This window comes from Limulus polyphemus, unplaced genomic scaffold (assembly GCF_000517525.1).
Source record: "Limulus polyphemus unplaced genomic scaffold, Limulus_polyphemus-2.1.2 Scaffold2838, whole genome shotgun sequence".
NCBI lineage: Eukaryota > Metazoa > Arthropoda > Merostomata > Xiphosura > Limulidae > Limulus > Limulus polyphemus.
Window position 1 is genome coordinate 76851 of NW_013668448.1, and position 23854 is coordinate 100704.

The 23854-nt window shown below is 33.3% G+C and overlaps 1 protein-coding gene across 1 annotated transcript in view; it reads left to right on the forward strand.

The window, feature by feature from the left end:
• The window catches only part of LOC106468024 (dedicator of cytokinesis protein 1-like), a gene marked incomplete at its 5' end in the record, with an annotated part of 80466 nt that extends 63459 nt beyond the window's left edge, over positions 1-17007 (forward strand). The window contains 3 exons of the mRNA XM_013928422.2: positions 6939-7035; positions 11706-11863; positions 15906-17007. Coding sequence (XP_013783876.1) covers positions 6939-7035; positions 11706-11863; positions 15906-16049 — 399 coding nt within the window. The remainder of the gene's footprint in view (positions 1-6938; positions 7036-11705; positions 11864-15905) is intronic.
• Positions 17008-23854: the final 6847 nt, after the last annotated feature.

Below are 23854 nucleotides of genomic sequence, written 5' to 3' on the forward strand. Positions count from 1 at the left end.
TTGTCAAATGTCAGTACATATACTAGCTTGTGTTAAAACTGGTCATTTCGTTCTCTAATCAACTGGTGTTAATTTTGTCAAATGTCAGTACATATACTAGCTTGTGTTAAAACTGGTCATTTTGTTCTCTAATCAACTGGTGTTAATTTTGTCAAAAGTCAGTACATATACTAGCTTGTGTTAAAACTGGTCATTTCGTTCTCTAATCAACTGGTGTTAATTTTGTCAAATGTCAGTACATATACTAGCTTGTGTTAAAACTGGTCATTTTGTTCTCTAATCAACTGGTGTTAATTTTGTCAAATGTCAGTACATATAAATTATGTTAAAATATAAATTGTGTTAAATTGATTTATCCATTCTTTAATCAACTAGTATTAATTCAAATGTCAACAACTATTGTAACAATGTAATTATAGTATGTTGGCACTTGTGTATAAAGTTAAAATCATAAATAATATTCAACGTTAAACTGGTACACAATTGAAAAACATTTTATTTAAGCCTATCTATGGCCTTCAAAAAGTTGACGACTCTACATGTTTTTTAATTGTGTACCAGTTTAATGTTGAATATTATTTATGATTTTAATGTAATATGTGTTACATAACTAATTCTTCAATTCTTTATTCAACTGGTACTAAATGTGTCATCAGTGGTAAATAGATTTGTTAACTTGTATTACTTCATCTTTCCACATTTTAATCAACTGTTATTAATTCTGTTAAATGTCGTCTGTCAGTATACGTTAAATTGTAGTTCTTAACTGATGTGCTTCTATTCTTTACTCAACTGGTATTAGTATTGTTAGTGTTATAAAATTGTTTGTACATACATTAATTTATTCTAAAACTGATGCTTTTATTCTTTAATGTACTAGAATTAGCTCTGTTTAACATCATCAACTGGTACTAATTCTGTCAAATATATGTTGTCAGCATATATGTTAACCTTATTTGTTAATTCGTCCATTCTTAATTAATTGGATTTTATTTAATTAAACATGTGAAATATCATCTGTAAGTATATATGTTGTTATCTGTTGCTTAAATAATTCTTTCATCTTGTAATCAACTGGTAATAATTCTGTAAAATGTATTTATTATTTGTATATGTTTGAGATTTATAACTTATCAAAAATTGCAGCTAAATCCTTGTAAAATAATTTTGACACATCATTTATCCATTAATCATATTGTGATAAAGGTAATTTTAACATATTTAGTTGTCTATTTTGTAAATACTTGGAAGCTGAAAGTACTCAGGAGTTCCGTAAATACCATTTCTGGCTTTACATCTTTTAAATACCTATGTAATGATAAATGTAAAATTTTCCATTAAAGAAAAGTATTTTGTATTCATTAAGTAATAGATGTATATACACTTTTCATGATGTATCACATTTCTAAAGTTGTTATTAATATGAGCAAAGAATCTCACATTCATTTTCACTTAAACATAAATTAATCACACTACCTATTGGTCTTATCATTAATAGCTTTGGAACTCAATCAGGCTCAACAAATACCTTCCCTCTTTGTCAAAAGTGCTTACAGTTTAGGACCTGTTTGTTGTATAACAATTATTCATGTCTGCTAGTTAACAAAATTGCACAGCTCCCTCTACTTAGGTCTGTTTGAAACCTAAAATATTTTAGAAGTGAAACATCAGTTACAATTATTTTAATTCATATTATCTTTACAATAAAAGAAGTTTTCTACCTGAAGCTTTAATTTCATCATGCTAGCATTAGAAAGATAAACATTAGGTTATGCTGCATCTCAAAAGCCTCATTAATGGTAAGCATGAGACAAAATATATTTTGGTTTTTAATAATTAGTGAGAGAGTTAAATAGCTAAAAAACGTACTTGAAAATCTATCTGTATGAAATTAAAAAAAAAAAGATTTGCCCCAATTACTAAAAACATCTTTTTTCAGAAAATTTAGTTTTCATGATCTTGCTTTGGATGTGGTAAATACCTTGTAAACATACTGCATGGAAATTATTTAATGCTTTCAGTGCTTTAGCAGTTTTCGTAAAATATCTGTAAATAATTTTGCTTAGTTAATTAATGCTCTTACTTATTAGTCAAGTGGCATTACTTAACTGAAGTTAGGCTGCAACAGAAACTCATTCACAAAACATAAGACTAGGACTTTATGGAAGAGACTGAATATAGTCACTTACTACTTCTGATTCATTGGGGATTCCAAGTAGTTGAATAAACTGGCTTCTGGTTACTCACAAGATGAACTGGGTGATGAAAATACACCAAAGAATGCTTTCAGCACTTGGGAAGGATAGTATGAATTTTGCACATTTGGTTTGTATAATGCACCTGCAACTTTTGAGAAGGTGAAGGAACTTCCACTGAGAATACTGCAAATGCAAGAAATGTCTCATCTATGTGTATGACATACTAGTATCTGTTCAGCCATTTTACGCTGTTGCTGAGATCCTAAGAATGATATCCAGTATGTCAAAGATGCAAGCTGGAAATAAAACCAGAAAAATATGCATATGGGAATAGAGTTTGAAGATCACATAGTAGGCAAGGATAGTGTCCATTGATCCTGCAGAAATCACAGCAGTAAAGAACTGACCCTAGCATTATGCAGTGCACAATCATACTTTCAAGTTTTTTGTAGTTCATTAGCAATTTCAGTGGCACATGGTCTATTTGGATGGTGAACTCCATACAATACAAGTAATGTTTCACAAACATTCTCACCAAATTCAGATCAAGATACAGAGCAGTGGTGTTGCCATTATACAATATGTACTGCCCCAAGGGAAAAAGCTGCTGTATCGTGGAAAACTCTGGAAAATATTTATAGGTTCTTTCCTTCATAGAATCATCCTAGCTGTTGTTGTTTGTCTGATGTATTGTATTTTTCAGAACCTCTAGATGGCAGTACTGAAAGAACAAATATGTGCCTACTGTATTGGATTGTGTGTATAGGCATGTATTTTGTAAATGATGGTATCTGGATGGATGACAATGCCAGAAAGGGCCAATTCTGTTTGTAATTACTTTTACTTCTGTGATGTCATTTGAGTTGGAGTAGTCTATCTCTTTAATTGGTGCCTGTGGTCCTATGTGTGCTTTACCACTAATTAAGAGCTCATCTGATGCTGATGTCAGTTGCTATGGGCACCTGGCTAGCCACTGAATGATGGTGCTATATGCCATAGTTTGCATTAATTAATACATAATAATGAGATAGATGTGTGTGTGTGTGTGCATTAGTATATAATTTTTTTTTCTTTTGATAATACAAAAAAGTGTTTTTGTGAGGTGAATTGGTCTGCATATATGTACACATATGTAATATATACATATACAAAAACTTTCAGGCAAATAAATTATATGGCTTGTAATATTGTTTTCTCTGGTGTCACTAAAGGAATGTCTTGCACTTAAAGCAGCTGGGATGTCCTTAGATTATGGGACTTAGTCTTTGAAAGTGAAATCATATTTGTTTGTTTTTGAGTCATTTTGATTGAGAAATATGTTTGATTTGTCTTTTACCAAACTTTGTGAATATTATGAAATGCTTTATCTGTACGTGTTATTGCACAACAATTAAACATTCCCAAGTCGACAGTTCACAATCTGCTGAAGAAATGGAAGTCCACAGGTGACAATGACCCCAAGAAAAGACCAGATAGGTGTAAAATACTGACTGACAGGAACTGACACACCTTGAGAAGGTTGGTTACCTCATCTCGCCATCAGACTGTAGAGAATCTGTATTTGGAGATGCGAGCAGCCACAGGTAATTCTATAAGTGTTTCCACAACATATTGAGAGCTACATGTCATGAATTTTTATGGAAGAATTGCAGCCCACAAGCAGTTGATAACAAAAACAAATGCACACTGTCGATTAGCATGAGGCAAGGAACACTGAACCTGAACCATGGATCAATGGAAATCGGTCCTGTGGAGCGGCGAGTCATTCTACATGCTCTTCCAGTCTGATGGATGTGTTTGGGTATGGAGGATGCCTGGAGAAATCTTATTATCTGAGTGTGTTGTCCCAACAATGAAGTTTGGAGGTGGTGGTATCATGGTCTGAGGGTGCTTCTCGTGTATGGACTAGGTCCACTGGTCACAGTGCATGGATCCATGAATGCAGAGTCCTACATTGTGGCAATTTTATTGTACTGGCCCTTACACTTTCCCACATGATAACTCTCCATGTCACAAAGCAAGAATTGTGAATGCATGATTTGAAGACAATAACATTGGAACATTGCAGTGGCCCTGACCTCAACCTGATAGAACATCTTTGGGATGAAATTGAATGCAGAATTAGGGCAAGGCTAAAATGGCCCTCTTCAGTAATGGAGCTTACTAATGCTTTAAAGGAGGAGTGGAGCACAATACCACCAGCTTTCTACCAGAAATTAGTAGACAGTCTTCCACGACGCATTGAAGCAGTCATTAAGACCATAAATCAAGGAAGTCCTTAAGATGCTCAGTTCAATGGATGTTTTTCTGGTATCTGTAGATCACAGAAGTGTGGACAGGAGCTCTGTTTTTTAGATAACTAGATAATAGTGCAAGAAGTCACTTATTTGTGAGATGGATATAGTTGCTGATCAGCAAAACCATTGCCTGGGGTCTACCTAAGGTAATAGTGTGTGCATTGTTCCATAGTTGCTACATATATATTTTCTAGAATTTGAACAAATTTGTTCTTTAGATGTAGTTGTTATTGCTTTTATTACATTCTGACAAAAGATTGGTTTATAACACTTATCCTTACCTTACTACCTTTCTTCTGACCTGTCACAGATTAAACTGGCTTTCTTAGTCTTGACTTTTGCCATATAAAAACAGGATCCTTAAGTAATAGTTATCATGTTTTGAATCCTGACCAGTAGCTAAAGCCTAAAGACACTACAAACCATACCATGGCCTACTAATGGCTGAATTGGAGGCACTCTGTAAAATGCTGCTGACTACTAGGAAGAACTTACACCTGCAAGCTGTTGAACCAATGGAAAAGCATTCTGCATAGTAAACAGAAGAGGCCACAACTAAGCCACCTAGTAAAGATAGTATGTGGGTCATTTCTGGTGCTAGGTCCATCAGTTATTCATTCAACATGTATAAAATTGGTGGTAGATAAGTTTCTAACTTCCCCAAAGCATCAGCAGCAAGATGCATGGAATACAAGGCATTATGCTGCATGGAAGTCTTTAATAGTACCAGATGTTGTACCCCCAGGAAGTCCTTAAGTGGCTCAATTCAATGGATGTCTTCTCTGACTGCCAAAAATTATAAAAGGGCAAAAAAAGGAAATTTGCAGCCTCACATCTACAGCACTCATTGAACTAGACAAGCTGCCACCAATAGCCACAAATGCAACCTCTGCAAACATCAACTCTAACTCTACAGGCTATCAATCACTAGCATCATCACTGTTAAGTCCAGGCTATATGGGCCCTATTGCAGAAGGAGCTTGGCCAGCTGAGGAAGCATACCAACACTGATGTTGGCACCTCTTGGATAAAAATATCAGCTTTGTTAAGAAACTTTATGCTTACAGGAAGAGGTTATGAGCCTTCAGAGAGGTGTGCTGAAAATGAGAAAATCTTTCTGCAAGGTCATTGCCAAAAGGTAGTGATCTTTGAAGAACCTTGATGGCCTTCTTTTGCCTTTTATGATTCATATAATGTGCAATTTGATTTTTGATTTTCATTATGATTATTTCGTGCTTTGAGTTTATTTATGATCTCTTGTGTAATAAATTTTGCATTCAGTTTTGTTCAGTCCATACTTTCGGTTCACTTGTATTATGATCTAAAATAGCATTATTTCATTTATATTTATTTGATTTTGTATTATGTTGTGCTCTAATTTTGTTTTATGATTCTATTATTGAATCTTGCATCCAGTTCAATTTTGTCTAATGTATTTTAATTTTACTGAGCTCAATCATATTTTGTTTCATGTGTTTTAATTCAAAATGATCATTGAAGTAGGTGATCTAAAGATTAAGGGAGAACAACACTAGGACTCTGATCTGAATTAAAAGTGAGATATTTGCATGATGTTCTCTCTCTTACTCCAAGTCTCTCTTTTGATCCTGTCTTCATCTTGTTAGACATTAAGGAAACTTTCTCTTTGCTCTAAGAGCCAGTGAGAGTTGTACCAAAATCCAAAGCAAGCTAGTGACAGTTTACACATACACTTTAATTATGATAAACATTTTAAGTTGTTCAGTTGTGTTACCTGTTTTTCCTTTCCTGTTTGTGTATGTTCTCTGCATAACATTTCTGGAACTTGCATTTTGCAGATATTTGTTACTTTTCTGTAAAATATCAGTGTACCTGAATAGCACATTCTTCATTTCCACATTCACTCCATTGGTTATAACTGTTTTCTCAGTAGAAAAAATAATCTATGTAACAACAAGGTAGTTTGAATTCATTCCTTACATGCTTAATATTTCTGATTTTAAATACTGATGATTGTTGGTTTAGGATAGGCATGAATTACAAATTAATTACTGTAACATGAAAAGATATTAGGGAAACTAAAAAGCCCATACCATGACCAACATTGAATTACAGATAAAGAAAGCCTGAGTTGGGAAGCTGATCTTGTCAAACTGTCTTCTATGTTGAGAACAGATAATGCCATGTGTCTGTCAAACACATCTAACAACTCATTAAAGGCATGTCAAGCTTCAGTGTATGAAATTTTGTAGCTGAACTAATACTGCTCAGAGTGCACTCTCAGAGTAGCATACCTGAATTGAAGAAAACCTGATTGCTATATGTAATTTTAAAGTTGTACAGCCTCAGAATTTTCCTCTCTAATGAAATAATAAAATTATGTGTATTCATATAAATTAAAACTAAACCAGGCTAATCACTCTTGTTTATTTGCTCTAATTCTTTACACTAAAACTACTTTTAGTTAACACCTCATCGTCCCCTACGGTCAGAAGCAGACAAGAGGCTCAGTCGACCTTCCAGTGGGCACTTCAGATCCAAAACTCCACAATCTCAAACAAGTAAGGTTTTTACGTATTATCATGAACATTTCAATTCTTTATTGTTTTAAGTACAATTCTGTTTGCTTTATAAAGAAAAAAAAGATTTAAATCCATGTTTTGCAACAGAAATCAAGTTTTTGAATATCTTTTGCAAAACAATCAATCAACCCTTGAATCTAATCCATCTTAATTCATCTTCTGATTATGATATCATACCTCATCTTACAAAAAGCTTTCTGGACTCATACTGCACTCTATCTGTGCAATTTTTCGCTTGCCACTAGCCTTGCTACTCCCACTTATTACTGCATACTAACATGCAACAACCCTCCATTAATAAGAGTGTGACACTACCCCTATCATAACTAGCACTCTCTCTAATCATACACATGTAAATCACTTCGAGATTGGTAGCCATACTGATTAGATGTTTTTTTTGCTCACAGTTTAATTAACCTATCCACATGTTTTTACTTTCTTGAATTTCTAGTGCAGTTAATTTGTTAATAACGTTTTTTGTCCTGTTTCTTGTAGAGTTACGATTTATTTTATCTTCTCTTTCAATTTCGGGAGTTTTGCACTCGCAGTTTTTGGTGGTCACAACTACGACTTCTCTTACTGCATCAGTGGAATTACCAACCATGTCCAATGAGTCAAAACCACTGTCAGAATTTAAAAATATATTTATTTTTGCCAATTGTCAAAATAAAAGGCTTTTACTTATACTAAGCCCAACAGCAACAACACAGTATAAATATATGCTGTGTTGTTATTGGGCTTAGAATTCTTCTACAGTAGGTGTCTGTGACTTGTTGATGATAAATTCAACGATAAATGAACAGCACGCATTTCACATGTTTTCAAAACAATATACATATTCGGAACAAGATAAACATATGTACAACAAATTTTTCACACTATATAGATTATAGACATATCACAGACACTATATATATATATATATAGTTCTCTTCTTGTCAAAAGCCCACTTAGGTCTATTCAATTACTTTAGAATTTCTGTTGACAAGCCGAACTATCTTCTCTATTACTATTGCACTAGTGTTCTGTGTGTAATATACTTACAATTGTGGTGAGAGTTACCGTAATCATTTGGTGTTCTTTCTTCTAAATATCCTCTGTTCCTTTTGTCAAAGTGTGCTCAGGTTCATTCACTTACTTTAGAACCATGCTTTGAAGGAATAAATTATTATTCTTATCTCCTTTTCTACCGTTAGTCTTACTCTAACATATTAAACGTCAGGCCTATGTTAATCATTAGGCCTATCACTTCTACAGTAGCTAACTTCACACTAAACTTTTCCTTGCTAGTAGCTTTACTCTCTTCTGTTATTGTCTATCTGCTGTTTCCACTCGTTTCACACTATTTATATGTTTATCATTTAATCATATGTCTGCCTTCTAGAAATCTCTATATTCTCGACATCAGTGTATTGCATGAGATGTTTGATAGTCTCAACATCAATGAATCATAAACACAACTTCCAACAATCATCTGCTTTTAACCCTTATTATAACAAACACCAAACAGTAATAAAATATTCGCTCACAAAATAAATTAATCAATAATATCTAAATTAAACAGTCTTTTATAACATGACAACTACAATTCTCAGTCCATGAAATGACGGCTCTGGTCTGTTGGGAGTTGACTAATTTCATGCAACAATCAGAACACACCAATGATTGCCCTCACAAGGTTTTCAGTGATCTTTTAGTTTTGGATTTCGAGAGCCTTTTTTCCCCTCCTGAATATGCCTTTTTGTTACATATCATTTCAGGAAACTTGCCCACACCTCTTTTCCCCTTGTTGAATTTGTTATTCAGGTATGTTATGTTATGTTTGGTACTTATATCTCATTTCCTATGTTCAACCTTTGCCCTTCTTGGGGATGAGCCTTTGGATCATTATTTAGTGTTTCCTCTTCCCCTGGATATTGGGGTTCATGTGAGCCATTTGGGAGGATGGGCAAATTTTCGTTCGGGAATCAGTATGTCTCAACCCCCATGTACTGTGAACGATCATGCTTTTCATTATCAACCTTCCAACTTCCCTTATTTGGCATCACAGTGTTTGGTGTCACTTCTTGCTGATTGGGGATCAGACCCCAATAGTTCGATTACATTTTCCCTTATTTGTTTTACTCCAACCATCCTTTTAAGGTCAGGGTTGGTGGGGTCAAACTCCTTCAATTGGCCCACTTTTGGAGGTCCTTGGGTTCTGAAAGTCATATCAGTACATCTGGTCCTCTCCTTCCATTCATCTCTCCTGTTGTCTCATAATCCTGTTCCCTCCTTTATGAAAGTTCTTATCCCACCCACCTCCTTTGCCTGGTCAGAGCTCTCCAAGGGTGTGTGACACATACTGCTTCCTTCTGTGGTTCCCGAGTCTGTCTGTTTCTTCAGTGACATCCTCACCTCTCCCATGACCTTTTTCCCATTCCCCTTCTGGGTTGAATTTGCCAGTTCATTCAGTTTGCATTTTCCTTCCATCAGTGCTGTAACTGTTTGTCTGTGATAGGAAGTACTCTGTTCATTTTTATTTGCAGGGGTCTTTATTGCATATTTGGATACCACTCTGTGAGGAGTGTTGCCTGACCAGATATACTTATTCTTTAAACCTGCACTGTACTACCTGTGAACATGCTTGATCACTGTGACATTGAAACTCTTCCTACTGCAGACCTGATGTACCATTCCCGAGGCTGCCAGGTATTGGTTGATTGATTCCATCACTGTTTTCTCTATGCTTTCAAAATACAATGTCATAACACTTATCCAGGTCATATTATACCCACTATTAAAATAGGGTGTTTTACAGGACCACTCATAGGTATACCTCACAGTCTTTTGCTTCATAAATTTGTTCATCCTGGACCGTAAACTCATGAACTAACGTGAGTAAAGCAGTCAGAGATTACTGCCCATCTCTGATGATCCATGAAATTTGAGGCTTTATCTACTGCAGACTGAGGTACAGTTCTAGATGCCTCCAGGTGTTGGATGATGCACTCCGTCAATGTGATCACTGTGCTTTTCAAAATAGGGTATTGCTGTCACCCATTACACTGTCTCCAGTGCCATGTTCCTCCAGACTCTTCAGTGTACTTTTTCCCTCCGTCTTCTAGTGGAATACAGCAGTTCTTGCCACTTACTAGCTCCTAGTGACAGAGGTGGTGGACTATGGAGGCCTGTCCACCTGAGTGTGCATAACACCACTCAGTTTGGAAGTAAGGGGGTGGCATTCTATGAGTGTCAGTGGTGTGACACCCTTCCTACTGCAGACCTAATGTACAATTCCACATGCTGCCAGGTGTTGGATGTAGCACTCTGTCATATAAATATATGTATAATTGTAGTTTGCCCATCTGGATGTCAGTTATCAGGGATCGGGTGTTGGAGATGGTCCAGCTACATAAGTCCCCACATGTGTGTGGCTGGTACCCTCCTCCCAATGCCTCCAGCTTTTGGACTTGAGGTAAACACCCTCCTGGGCTCTCCTTCTTCCTACCATCTGCTGGATGTTGGTTCCCAGTGGATCTGGTGTTGGTTGTGTTAGAGGTGCGTACATGCAAAAATGAGTTCTTGATGTGGGAGCTTCTCATCCCTACCATTACCATTTTTGAGGTAAAAGGTAGAGAACCCTTTTCTTACCACAGACCTGAGGTATCATTCCAGATGCCACCAGGTGTTGGTTGAGGTCAAACTCACATTTATGGTCTGTCTTGCCTAGTCACTCCACACCAGGGAGTCCAATTATTTATATATATTTTGGGACCCTTCCAGGTTCCTGCCCTTTATACTTTTGCGAGACATCACTAAAGGGCAAACAACCTGGCTCAGAAGAGGTGTGGTCTCCCACTGGTTTGTTGTTTTTAATTCCTTATCACACCTCATGGTTTTGCTTTGGGTGCTTCTTAAAGGGGGATCATCTTCTCACCAGCCCTCCACCAGTTCATTGTGGGATTATAGCTTTTTGTGAAAGGAGGCAAGATATTGTATCAGAAGAAAACATTTCCCTAAGCTGAAAATGCATTTCTGATAGATACTTACCTTCTCACATTTCCACCCATACTCCCCACTTCTGGTGTGATTTGCTTTGGTTAGTTATGACCAATCTTGAAGTAGTTAACATGTGCATGATTAGAGTGGGCACTATTTATGATAGGAGTAGTGTCACACTCCTATTGGTGGAGGGTTGCTGCATGATCATTTGCATGTTAGTATGCAGTAATAAGTGGGAGTAGCAAGGCTAATGGTGAGCAAACATTTGCACCAATAGTCAAGAAAGCTTTTTGTGAGTGGAGGTAAGTATCTTTCGGAAATATATTTTCAGTTTAGGAAAATGTTAACTTTCAACCTTCTGAATGTTTTAACAAAGAAAATATTATACACATTTTAAAAAATTACTCTACATAATTTCTAATTGTGAATAAGAAACCTAAATATTTATGTTTCTAGCAAAACTGTATTAAAGGTTAGAAATATCAGTTTATTACCTCCAATATCTGTATCTACTAATGAAGTTTTTATAATTTTCTTTGGCTATATGGCCAGGGCATTGAAGGTTTTAGAACTGTATGGTCTGTTAATATTTATTTACTACTTTTGCTTGTTTGGTTTTACTCTTGGCACAAGTACAACTTCTCCATCTTTCTCTTCACTGTCAGTCCATTCGCCACCATTGTTAACGTCAGAAGAAGTAGATGATAAACCACCACCTCTGCCCCAGAAACAAGCCTATGCAGATTATACCAATATTACTGATGATATGCATATGTCACCCAGGAAGAGCTCACTCTTTTCATCTGCAAGGTTAAAAAATAAGGTAAACGGACTTTAGATTACATTTATATTTGGAAGGGAAAATTGGAATTAGCATTACATTGATCCTCTTATTTCCTGAGTGTAAGGTTTCTCGTTCAAGTTAAAGAACTTTATTTTGTAGAAACTTAATTTGTGCATGGTGTAAAACCAAATATTTCTTCTGTACATAGTTTTAGATCAAATATAATACTATTCAAGCAACTCTCAAGAAATAAAGTGCATAACTTTTAACCTTTTTTTTTATTCAGTTTATATTCAACTAGTCTGAAATTTTAGTGAACTCTTTCTCCTCTTTATAAACACAATATACAAAATTTGATCTGCATGAAAAAGATTTCCATTACTGAAGCATAATTGGGCATGCTTGAAGTTCTTTGTTTTTCCTTCTTTAAAGCAATTCTCCTATTTTTGTTTTCTATGTATCAGGAATATTTAAATGAAACATTGTAAACAAAAGTTGTGCCTGAGGGCCATGTGGTAAAACCAACCCTGTAATAAACAATAACAACATGTGCCTTTACAGTTTAAATTCCCTGAAATGGTAGTTTTTAGTTGTTGGTAGGCTTTGAATTGAGTTCTCTTTGTGGAAGTAACAAAAGCACATTCTGTTTTTTGAAGTTTAGTGTTGGTGTTTCTTCTGACACCAAAGATTAAGTGTTTTTTGATGTTTTTTTTACTTTCTGGAATCAAATATATCACGATGTATCATAAACCAGTTGATCATTTTCTTGACCCAATTTGTATTTGTCTTGTATATATGTAATAGAGTATTGTACTTTCTGTTTACGTGCAATAAATTGCCTGATAGATACACTGTCTAAGTAGAAAAGGTTTTGAAAAGAAATATTTTTGAAACCACTTTAAAATATTAAACAAAATTAACTGAAATGTTACTAAACAAATATAATTATTTTATATTCACTAAATGATAGTATCAACAGAAAAACTCCATACTTAAAACTTGTTTTAAAATATGCATTTTAACAGGTGCAAAAGTAAATAAAGATTATGTCAAATAAACATTATAGCAATATAGTAAAAAAACGTTTTAATGATTTTCTTCTCTTTGTTTTTTACATACCGAGGATGTCAAAGGAAACATTTCAGACAAAAGTTGTATTACATATATATATATATATATATATATATTGTGTGTGTGTGTATACATATATATATATAGATATATAACATAGTAAAATTTACAAAACAGTGTTTTAATATCAGATGAAAATAAGACAGCTACATTGATTTAATTTACTGACACAGCTTATTCTTTCAAAATTGACATTTATGCATGTTTATCACATGGAGAGTTCTCTACTGTCATGGCCCTTACAAAGGAGAATCTTTTTCAGGGTTCAATTTTTTAGAACCTTTGCTACATAAATTTGTAGACACCATAAGAAAATTTCAATCTCCTAAAGTTTAAACTGGCTCTTTCTAAACCAGAAAGGTGTCACTGATATTTCTGGATTTTTTTTCCTTCTCACAGTAAAAATACTTAGCCAAGTTGCATAAGCTTTAGAACATGCTTACTAAATAGTATCTTGGTTAGAGTATTAAAAAAAATCATATTTTATTTAGTTTTTCTATCATTTATTATGTTACAAAATTTTCAAAATCTTGTTTTAAAACATGTTTTGGAAAACATTAAACTTTTTCCTATTGTCCTAGAATTTCAATTTTTGTTTTTATTAGTAATCAGAAAGTTTTATTTTATAGTCAGCTTCACCTTAATCAGTATCCATTACCATACTTCTTTTGGTACTTTATTTTGCTGACTGCAGTAGTCACCACTTCCAATGACCAAAACTTTTAAAAATGGCATTAGGTCAGGCTAGGTAACTATTTTCTTGGTGGAGATCAACTTATATCTAATAAATAGTTCTTTTTCAATAAATAAAGATTTGAGTCATCAGAATATTTTGACATCAACTTCCATACTCACTCAATATAAACAACCTTACCATATGTCTCTTCATAGAAGAAAAGTTCTGTAGCTTTCAAACAGATGTAATGTAACATAAAAATATTTTAAGGAATGAAAAGGACATCTAAAGAAACTATGAAAAAACTTCCATATCTGTGGTTTGTTCCTAACTTTTGTGAGCTTTGTTAGTTGATTCTTTTGTTCATAGTTGGAGGTGGTTGGTAACTTTTCCATGAAACCATATATTAATACTCACACCACTTTATTCTCTCTACATTAACATAAATAGTTCACAATGTGCTCTATCCAATTGTATTTAAATTCTGCCTTTAGCTATCTCCAGAGATGATTGTCGTTATCAGCTGTTTAGATCAGCATTTCTCAACCTTTTCAGTATGAGGGACCAGCTTACTGCCTTCCTAAACTGTCAGAGTACAATGAAACACAATTATGATTTATGTGTGTCAGTTTCTTTGTTTGGTTATTTGTTTTTGTAAAATTTTGTAGATTGACAAGGAGGTTGTGATGAAATAGTAGTTTAGATTACATAGTGTGGCATCTAAAAAGAATGAAAATGAATAGCTGTAATAATAAAACCAGCAAAAGAGAAAAAAAAATCATTTTACAAACAAGATATGGATAATTATATCTTCAAGAGATGATATTTCCCTAGCAAATATAAACCTATGCTCTGGGATGTACAAAAAGAATTCTAAGTACAACACTTTTTTTTAAGAATTACACTAACTAAATGTTACAAAATGACAAAATATTAATTTGAAAATATTTCTTTCCTTTTAAATTGTTGAAACAGAATTATTATTTTTATTTAAATTTAATATACAAATGTACACTGTACACTTGCATGGTGCTCAGTAGTCCTGTTAGGGCTAATGTAGCAACACTGGCTAATACACTCTCTGGGAATTTGTCATTCTTAACAAATTGGCCTTGCATGGACTGGTAGTTAGGGCATTCAACTCGCAATATGGGAATCATGAGTTCAAATCCTGTCTCAGAACATACTCACCTTTTAAACCATCTGGAAGCTCCACTATTCATTAGTAAAAAGTAGCCCAAGAGTTGGCAGTTAACTAGCTGCCATCCATCTAACATATCTCTTTGAAATTAGGGATGGCTAGTACAAATAGGCCTGACATAGCTTTGCACAAAATTCAAAATTGTCAAAAAACAAATCATGATAAATCAGTTTTTCCCTGAAGAAAAAAGGTCCACCTTTCAAAAGTGCTCAGTCTATGGGGATACTATTTTGGTGTTGAATTAATTTCTTGAACCTACGTGTTTTCCTAACATTGTGAAGTTATAGTTACTGATATATATCTAAATAATAATAAAAAAAAAGAATTATATATTAAAATATTGATATTTGGAACAAGTTAACTCTTTTCATTGCTATGTTTATAGATAAATAACTTTCCCAATGCCAGTTTTATTTTTAGATTCACAATATAAATATGTTAAAATATTTCATTACTTATCTGAAATTAGAAACAGGTGAACATCTTATTGTTACAAAATTTAAAAATTCCCATAGCAGTAGTGTATAGGGCATTCATATTAGCAATGTCATATAGGATGTTGACTTAACAGTGCTGTATTGGACATTCATATTAGCAATGTCATATAGGATGTTGACTTAACAGTGCTGTATAGGACATTCATATTAGCAATGTCATATAGGATGTTGACTTAACAGTGCTGTATAGGACATTCATATTAGCAATGTCATATAGGATGTTGACTTAACAGTGCTGTATTGGACGTTCATATTAGCAATGTCATATAGGATATTCACATAGCAGTGCTGTATAGGACGTTCACATAACAGTGCTGTATAGCATATTCACATAACAGTGCTGTATAGCATATTCACATAGCAGTGCTGTATAGGACATCCACATAGTACTGTGTAGAACTTTCCCACAGCAGTGCTGTAGAAGGAGACATTCCCATAGCAGTGCTCTAGGAGTGACATATATCTCTATGGCAGTGACAGAATTGAAGAATAAACAGTTTATTTTTTCAGCTTAATGTATTGTTACAACTTCACATTGTTACCAAATGATATTAATCCCATATTTGGATTTCACAGCCTCCACCACCACTACCTGTTAAAGCAGGAACACCACCAGCAGTTCCAAGAAAACCTAAGCGTCCACTTCCTGAGGCTCCAATGTCTGAAACAGTTGAGCTTCCCAAAAAATCACCACAGGTATCTGATATATCAGGAAGCTGAAATTCCTAAGTTTAGTGCCTTCAACTGTCAAATTTTGATATTAATTTTTAGTAGCTTCAGATGTCTAATTATTATGTTTTGGATAGTTTTATTAAGGAACCATGTTATATATTATATTTGGAATTTCAGACTGATAAACTTTTAAAGGGTTTAGTACTTCAAAAAAATGAAGAACAGAATATAATTGTTTTCCAATAAAGACAAGTCTGTAAATGTCAAATTATACATCGCGGTATCACAAATATGAATGGCTTGATAAAGTAAGTTTTTTATACTATTTTTATATAATCTTAAATATAAATACTTGTTTGTTTGTTTTTACACAGCTAATCTTTCAAGTAACTATATGTAATAAGAATCAATGGCTATTGTAATATATCATATTCATCATTAATATTATCAGAATTTAAAAGAAAATACTTGATTCAATAGTGTTTAGTGCCTCAAGACCTTTTCAGACTTCAATATAAAAAAATTGAGGGAATATTCCCTTATCTTATAATAACAAAACCTGAAGTTTGTAATTTTATTTCACACAAAGATATAATAATAATCAAAGACAAGTGAAAAAGTGTCTGTGCAATGATTATCTTACAAAACTGTACAAAAGTCAAGTATTACAAAGTTCATTGATGTATTTGGCTGTTGAGTTGAATTAGAAACATGTGGTATTAGTCAACTAGTCATGGATTAAGTAATGTTTTGAATGATTGTGGTTCTGACATTAATGAAATTCACTGAAGCTTTTCTTCCTTAATTTACATTTGTTTTGGTGAGCTTATCATCAGTTAACCATTCAGTTGTTTGTACTTCTGTTGATTTGTCATTTATGGGTATTACATATGTTGTTAAGCAGATATAAGTTTCTTACAACTTCTACACCAAAATCTTAATATCAACATAAAAAAGTATCTGTGGATATGTATATTTAAGCCCAACAGTTTGTAAGTTATTTTCACAATGTAAAAGTTATACTGTAACAATATAGCATCAAACCTCTCAATAGCATGAGGTGAAGGGATAGAACTATATTCACTTCAAATATACCAAGAAGTTTTAGCACTTCCATTACTATATATCTTCTTAAAAGCTCATTATTAGAAATATATTCGAGGGAAAAGTAATATTTACTATAAGTTAGACTAGCCATGAATGATTGTTATTTGTTTGTAATGTTTATGTTTTTTTAATTAGTAGAAACGCTATAGGTAGTTACATTTAGCATACCTGCATGTACAGTTGAAGCAGTCTGTCAAAATATAAATGTGACATTGATCATGAATAATATTTTATAAAGATGTAATTTATGAAATAAAATTTGTTTCATGGGTGAAAAAAAATTCTGACAGTAAACAGTAAAGACAAGTTACTTATTTTGACTATCCATTTTATATCAAAGTTAATGAGAGCTGTTCTATTTTTATACAAGATATAAATCCAGTTTAGTATATGAAAATGTATCTAATGAAACAGAAAGGACCATTTTGTATATTTTAATGTGTATAGCAGTTTTTTGTTTCTTATATGTAACATATCCTGTAATAGACATTGTTGTTACTTTTACACCTATACCAACTTGTGATCCACTGTCTTAATTAAACTGAACTAAAAAGCACAAAAAAGTTACTTCACAAGAATGTTATTACTGGTAGAATGTATGCATTTGGTAGTTTATAATTCACTCTTTCTTTATATATGAAAATGTGCATGTAATTCTGTCAACAATATTTATTATATGGTTACACTCAAATATTTGTTTCATAAACTTATACTACTCCAAATAGTCTTTAAAAAGTTGCCTAAGTAAATAGTTCAGTTTGAAATTTAAAATGGTCTTCCCTGTAATACTAAGAATGGAGTTTTTTATTTCCAGTTGAACATTATTATATTATAGTATTTATCAGGTAAACATATCCTTTAAACCAGATTTTAAACAATCTTCATGTACGTTATGTATCATATACATGTCTTGTCCCTCCCCCATTTATTGTTTCCATGGTAGTGTCAATTGGTTAATTTTGTACCAAAAGTATGCATTTTAGAATTGGGATACATCTAAGTCACCATTAGTAGTTTGTTTTCTATGTCTTCAGAACTGCATATACTTCTGATACAGATACCATGGCATATTAAGTTTGTGAATTTCAAACTTTTGTATGTGCATAATTTTGCCTGAATAAACTCTTCCTAATAGATATAATGTTGTGCTGACTAAAATTACATTTTTTAATAATCTAACCTAAATGAGCAATTGCTGTACCTGATAGCAGCAATATGATCTTTTATTTTCTAAGTATTTGCAGTTGTGTGTTAATAATTGATACAAGTCAAATGATACGTCATTATGAGAATTATTGGGTATCTTATTTTTGCTGTTCCTTGTTTCCAATTAAAAAATTTTCTGTCTCACATAATGTTTGGTTCAATTTTTAACTTTTAGTTTCAACTATGTCATTTTCTCACTAACTCCAAAGTTAGTTAGTAACAATGGGTAAGATAACCTTTTTTAATTATACTTTGGAGTTGTATTTGAAGAAATTCAACTAGCAAAAACTTGGAGCATCCAATGAAATTATGTTAAACTGTGTGCAACTTGCAATAGCTATGTGTACTTTCTTTTAACTGAGAACTTAAGATGATAATCCCTTTCTTTTTCTTCTATATATTTTTTAAATTCTTGTTAAAACATGATCACTTCTTACATACTCCTTCTCAAAATTGGGTTTGTTAAATTTTTATTCTGTATATTTTTAGCAAACACAATATGGAACAAGGAATCGTGGTATATACATTACTTATCTTTGGATTTTTGGATTATCTTTTTTTTTGGATGTAGCTTGCTTTATTATAAAGGATTACACTGATCCTACCTAGGATTTGCAAGTTTATGCACCAATGATTCTTTATGTAATAGGCCTTTGTGAGAAATGACCCAAATTCCGCAGAGCAAAAGGCTAGTTTTGATTGATTAGGAAAGATGTTTACTGTTGAGATAATGCTAGATATGTTAATTGTTTTTGCTGGTATTGACTTTTGCAAAGAGTATGCAAGCTGTTAGAAACCAATAAAGTGAAACCAAAGTTATCAAAGCTGTCACACTGCTACAGGAGTGTGGGCTGCACCCAGACTGAGGTGGCTCATAGGAATGTCATAATCTATAGTCAGTGGGTTGTGGTGCAGATATCAGGCTACAGGAGGATACACGAGGAGGCCAGGGTCACAGAAGGGCTACAAGTGCAGTAGATGACCAATATCTGCAGCATTTAGCTCTTATAAACCACATCTGCAACACTAGGGGCCTCAGGAACAGGCTCCATGAGGCTGGGCTCAGGTCCAGCAAACTGGTTAGAGCCCCTGTATTAACCCCAAGGAACTAAACAGCCTGGCTAAAATTGGCCTAGAAACATGTCACTTGGACCATTCAGCAATAGACCCATGTACTGTTCACAAATGAGAGCAGGTTCTATGCATCATCAAGCAATTGAGATGATACCTTTGGAGGTGGCATTTGCATGTAGAAGCATACAGACTTCTATGTGATAGATGGAGGATCCCTGGCAGCAAGACATTATGTGGATGAGCTTCTACTATGCATTGTTTGGCTTTTTGCTGGTACTGTTAGAGATGAATTCATGTATCAACAGGATAAAAATTATATCTACACTGCCAGGATCACCCAGCAATTTCTTTCAGGATGAAGAAATAGAGGAACTGGACTGGCCTGGTAAGTCATTAGACTTAAACTTGATTGATCATGTGTAGGACTTGCTATAGAGCTCAGTTAGAGACATCCTGTTCCTATGACTGTCCAGGAGCTCAGAGCTGCCCTCATCCAGGAATGGAGACTGTGTGCTGTCCCAACAAGTCATCCCAAATGTCATCAGCAGTATGGGAAACGAGAAGTAATAAACAATAGAGGAGGACCAACCAGTTACTGTTTGTTCATCTTAATAAGTTATTTTTTCTTTGACACTTGTGCAGCTAAATATTGGTATTTTTTATTAATTTTGCCTTTTTGTTTTGTATAAATGAATTTTTCGACTTGCTGGAAGTTGTTTACCTGTAATATTTCTAATAAACAAGTTTTGTCAACAATGAATGTTTCTCTGTTGTTTTTCCTTCCAATTTTGAAAAAAATATATCTAAACCTCATTATCCTTTAATTTGTGTGAATAGTGTATATGGTTAATGACCATATTTTCCCCCTCTTATTATTCAAAACACCACACACTTATCAGCTCACTGTTCAGGTGTTGATGAAACAATTCAATGCACTGGGCTTCATGTATTTATTTGTATTTACTTTTAAACACTGAACGACCAATCTAATTATATCATCACACTTGTCCATATTATAAGTTCACCCCTGATCAGTACATATAAACCAACCACAAGGAAAGTTATTCCAGAAGCCTGTCATTATTGGTACAAGTAAAGAAAAACTTTTCCTAATACCAATCCTTCAAAAACGATGCAAACAAGATAGTAGGTATGGCATTTGCACCATCTCTACATAATAGCACAGGCACACAGTAGTAGAATGTTAACAAACAAAAATAGAATAAATTAAACTCAATTATAGTTGAATAGTTGTATATATATTGCTATATGCTAATTCTTGCCGGTGCTATTATGTAGAGGTGATGCAAATGCCATCCCTACTATCCTGTTTGCATTGTTTTTGAAGGATTGATATCAGCCATCCCTACATTTACAACGTTTTTTGAAAATCTTTTTTTTATTACTTCTCTGCTTTTTTTTTAATGCAATATGTTTCAATAGACATAGGAAGGTTATATTTATAACCAAGTTCTAAATACAACGAGGTGCCAAGTGTAATATTTATTGTTTATCTATTATTGGCTGGTAATTCATATTTCACCCTGTACTTAAGCTTTTTAAAGGAACATCAAATTTATGTAAGAAAGCTAACTTCAAAGGGTAATGATAATTACTACTACTAGTTATTAATAATACTTATAAAAGCGGATACTCTGTTTGAAACTACGTCAACTTAGTGAAATTGGTTGATGCCATTGTTTTGGTTTTTGAGTTATCATGTAATAAAAAAAGAACATGAAATTCAAACTTTTTGCCATAATATTTACAGATATTATGTAAATATTGTTTTAAAAGGAAACAATGTATAGTATTGTAAAGTTATAATGACCTTTTAAGATATTTAAAATAACATTTCCAATGAACAATCCCAGCCACCCCTACATAGGCAGTGCTACCGCCTGCCTAATAATATATGAATTTGGTAGTTTATAATTCACTTATTTTTTTATTCATCAAATGTTGCCCAGGATTCTTTCAACAGTATTTATTATTTAGTTACAGAATATGTGTCTCACAAATTTTGACTGACCCTATCATCTCTGTTTAATCATAATAAAGAAAAAAGTTGCCTAAAATAAATAGTGTCCAGGTTGAAACTTAAAAAACATGTCTCACTGTAACACTAGGAGTGGATTTTGTTGATTTTCTGTTGAAAGTAATTGTTTATGTTACAGTATTTCTTGGGTAAATATATAATCCACTATATCTGGGTGATTAAAATAATCAACTAATCAAAACTGTATTTTCAATAATTGCAATTATCCAAGTCTTATGTGAGAATAATCAATTAGGTGAATGTAATTGATTATTAAATTCCACTAATTGCCCAGCTCTATAATGCACTGAACCAAAAAAAAAAAAACATGGGAGATTTACTTGTCAAAGTGGAATCTATTCAAGAGAGTTAAAATAGACCAGCTTTGCTGTAGGCTTTTTTAACATCTGGAATGTTTGAGACTTCATCTGAACAGGTATAATTTGTTTGTTGATGGTATTTATGGTTATGGGGAAGATTGAAGATTATCTGATTGCAGTTCTGTGACAAAACTTGATTAACGAAAACCAAATATTGTTGATGTGTAATCTGAAATCTGTGAGAAGTGGTGAATTTCTGATTTTTACAAGTTTATTATTTTTTCTTTTGATTTTTTTATCTGCTTTATTGAAGGGTTTATAATATTTGTAGTTAATTCAGTGGCTTCAGTATTTTTCTGCTATGGCTGAACTATTCATTAGTTTCACGTAATTTTTATGTTTTTTTTATCTCTGTTACAAATATCTGCCAGTTTCTCCAATATCTAAATCATTGTACGATAACATTTGATGAGAAGTTTTCTAGTTGGTTTTTGTTCTTAGTAGGTGTTTTTATGGATACTGAAGAATTAAGTTTTAATCTAGAACTTTTCAGGCACTTTATCCACTGAGGGAAAGCCAACAACAAAGTTCATTTAGAGTTTCAGCAAAATTAGAAGCATTTGTTTCCAATTGTTAATCGTTGATTTCAAGAGCACAAAGATTAATAAGCTCATTCTGTGATCTGAGAAAGATCTTGAAGTGTTGTTTGTTTGATGGGCTGTTGTTACAGTTCAGTAAGTGTTTTGCTGTTTGTTTTCAGTTTACACTTTTGAATCTTAGGTGCTCTCTGGTTTGTTCTTCTAGTCTCCTGGCTGTCAATCCCATACACTTGAGCTTTCATACTTTTTTATGACCATGGAATTATGTAAATAGTTTATTTGAACTTTGAACAAAAAGATGATTTTTAGTCTGAATTGGGATCTGAAAACATGATTTAGTTTAATTTGGAGATAGGATCTGTTAATCAATTTCTTGAATTTCCCTTTTTTTTGTCATGAACAACATACTTCATAGATAACTAGGGTCAATTTATTTTTGGGCACATTATAAATTGCTGTTGATGGATGATCTAGTTTGTCTATGTGGGTGTTTACCACCTTGTCAACCATTTGGGTGGGAAAGAACTCTTACACAAATAATCTAATTCTCAACAGTTCTTGGTTCAACACATCTCTGTTTTTAATAATACTGCAAACTCTACCCAAGCATTTTGATTAGGTTTTCTTTACAGTGAGTAAATAGTCCCTTGAAGGTTGGCTTATGACACAACTTGACAAAACATCATCATCGTTAGTTATATGAAGAAGTTGATGGTATTCTACTGTAAAGTTAATATTACAATGTTGCATATTAAATGAGAAGTTGTTCTACATTATTCTGATCATCAATAACGGTAAAGAACCCCATCTAGCTGATCAAATATCTTTCCATTGAAGGTAAAACGAGATTGTTTGGTAGCAATGTTCAGACATAGTTAATAACCACAAAAAAGATGATGTCATTGTGTGATAGTTAATTTATCCACTTTAATTTTCATTTATATACTACAGAGTCCATAGGCATCCTGGAAAACCTGGAATTTGTAAATTTTTTTACCATTACTGGAAATGTCATGAAATTCCTGCAGTTCTCATGGAAAAATTCTTCCATGGTGTTTTTTGTCAACTTTCAGCTCTCTGGGAATTTTTATACCTCCAAATTTGTTTTACTATTTTCTGCTAAATGGATACAGTTGGTGCTTGATAGGGTGTATGGACAATATGCACCTTTCAGGCACTATTGGGTGAGTTTTCTTACATTTATTGAAAAGGAGGCTCATTCATTGTTTTTAAATTAAACTTAAAAAATTCATTTTAACCAAAATTAGTATGCTGTTTTCAAAATTGGAAATTTCTTGTACTCTTCTTAAAATGAATATTCCAATTTTTAAAGGCTAAGTTTGTTGTTGCTAGTAACATGTTTACTGTTTTCTCATGTGACTACTTTAAGTTGTTGTTTCTTGTCTAATCTTGTTATAATGAGTGGGACCAGAAAGTGCACTTCTAGAGCTGAGTGGTTAGCTAATCCTAATTTCAAAAACTGGCTTTTTGAGTGCAAAACTGATAGTA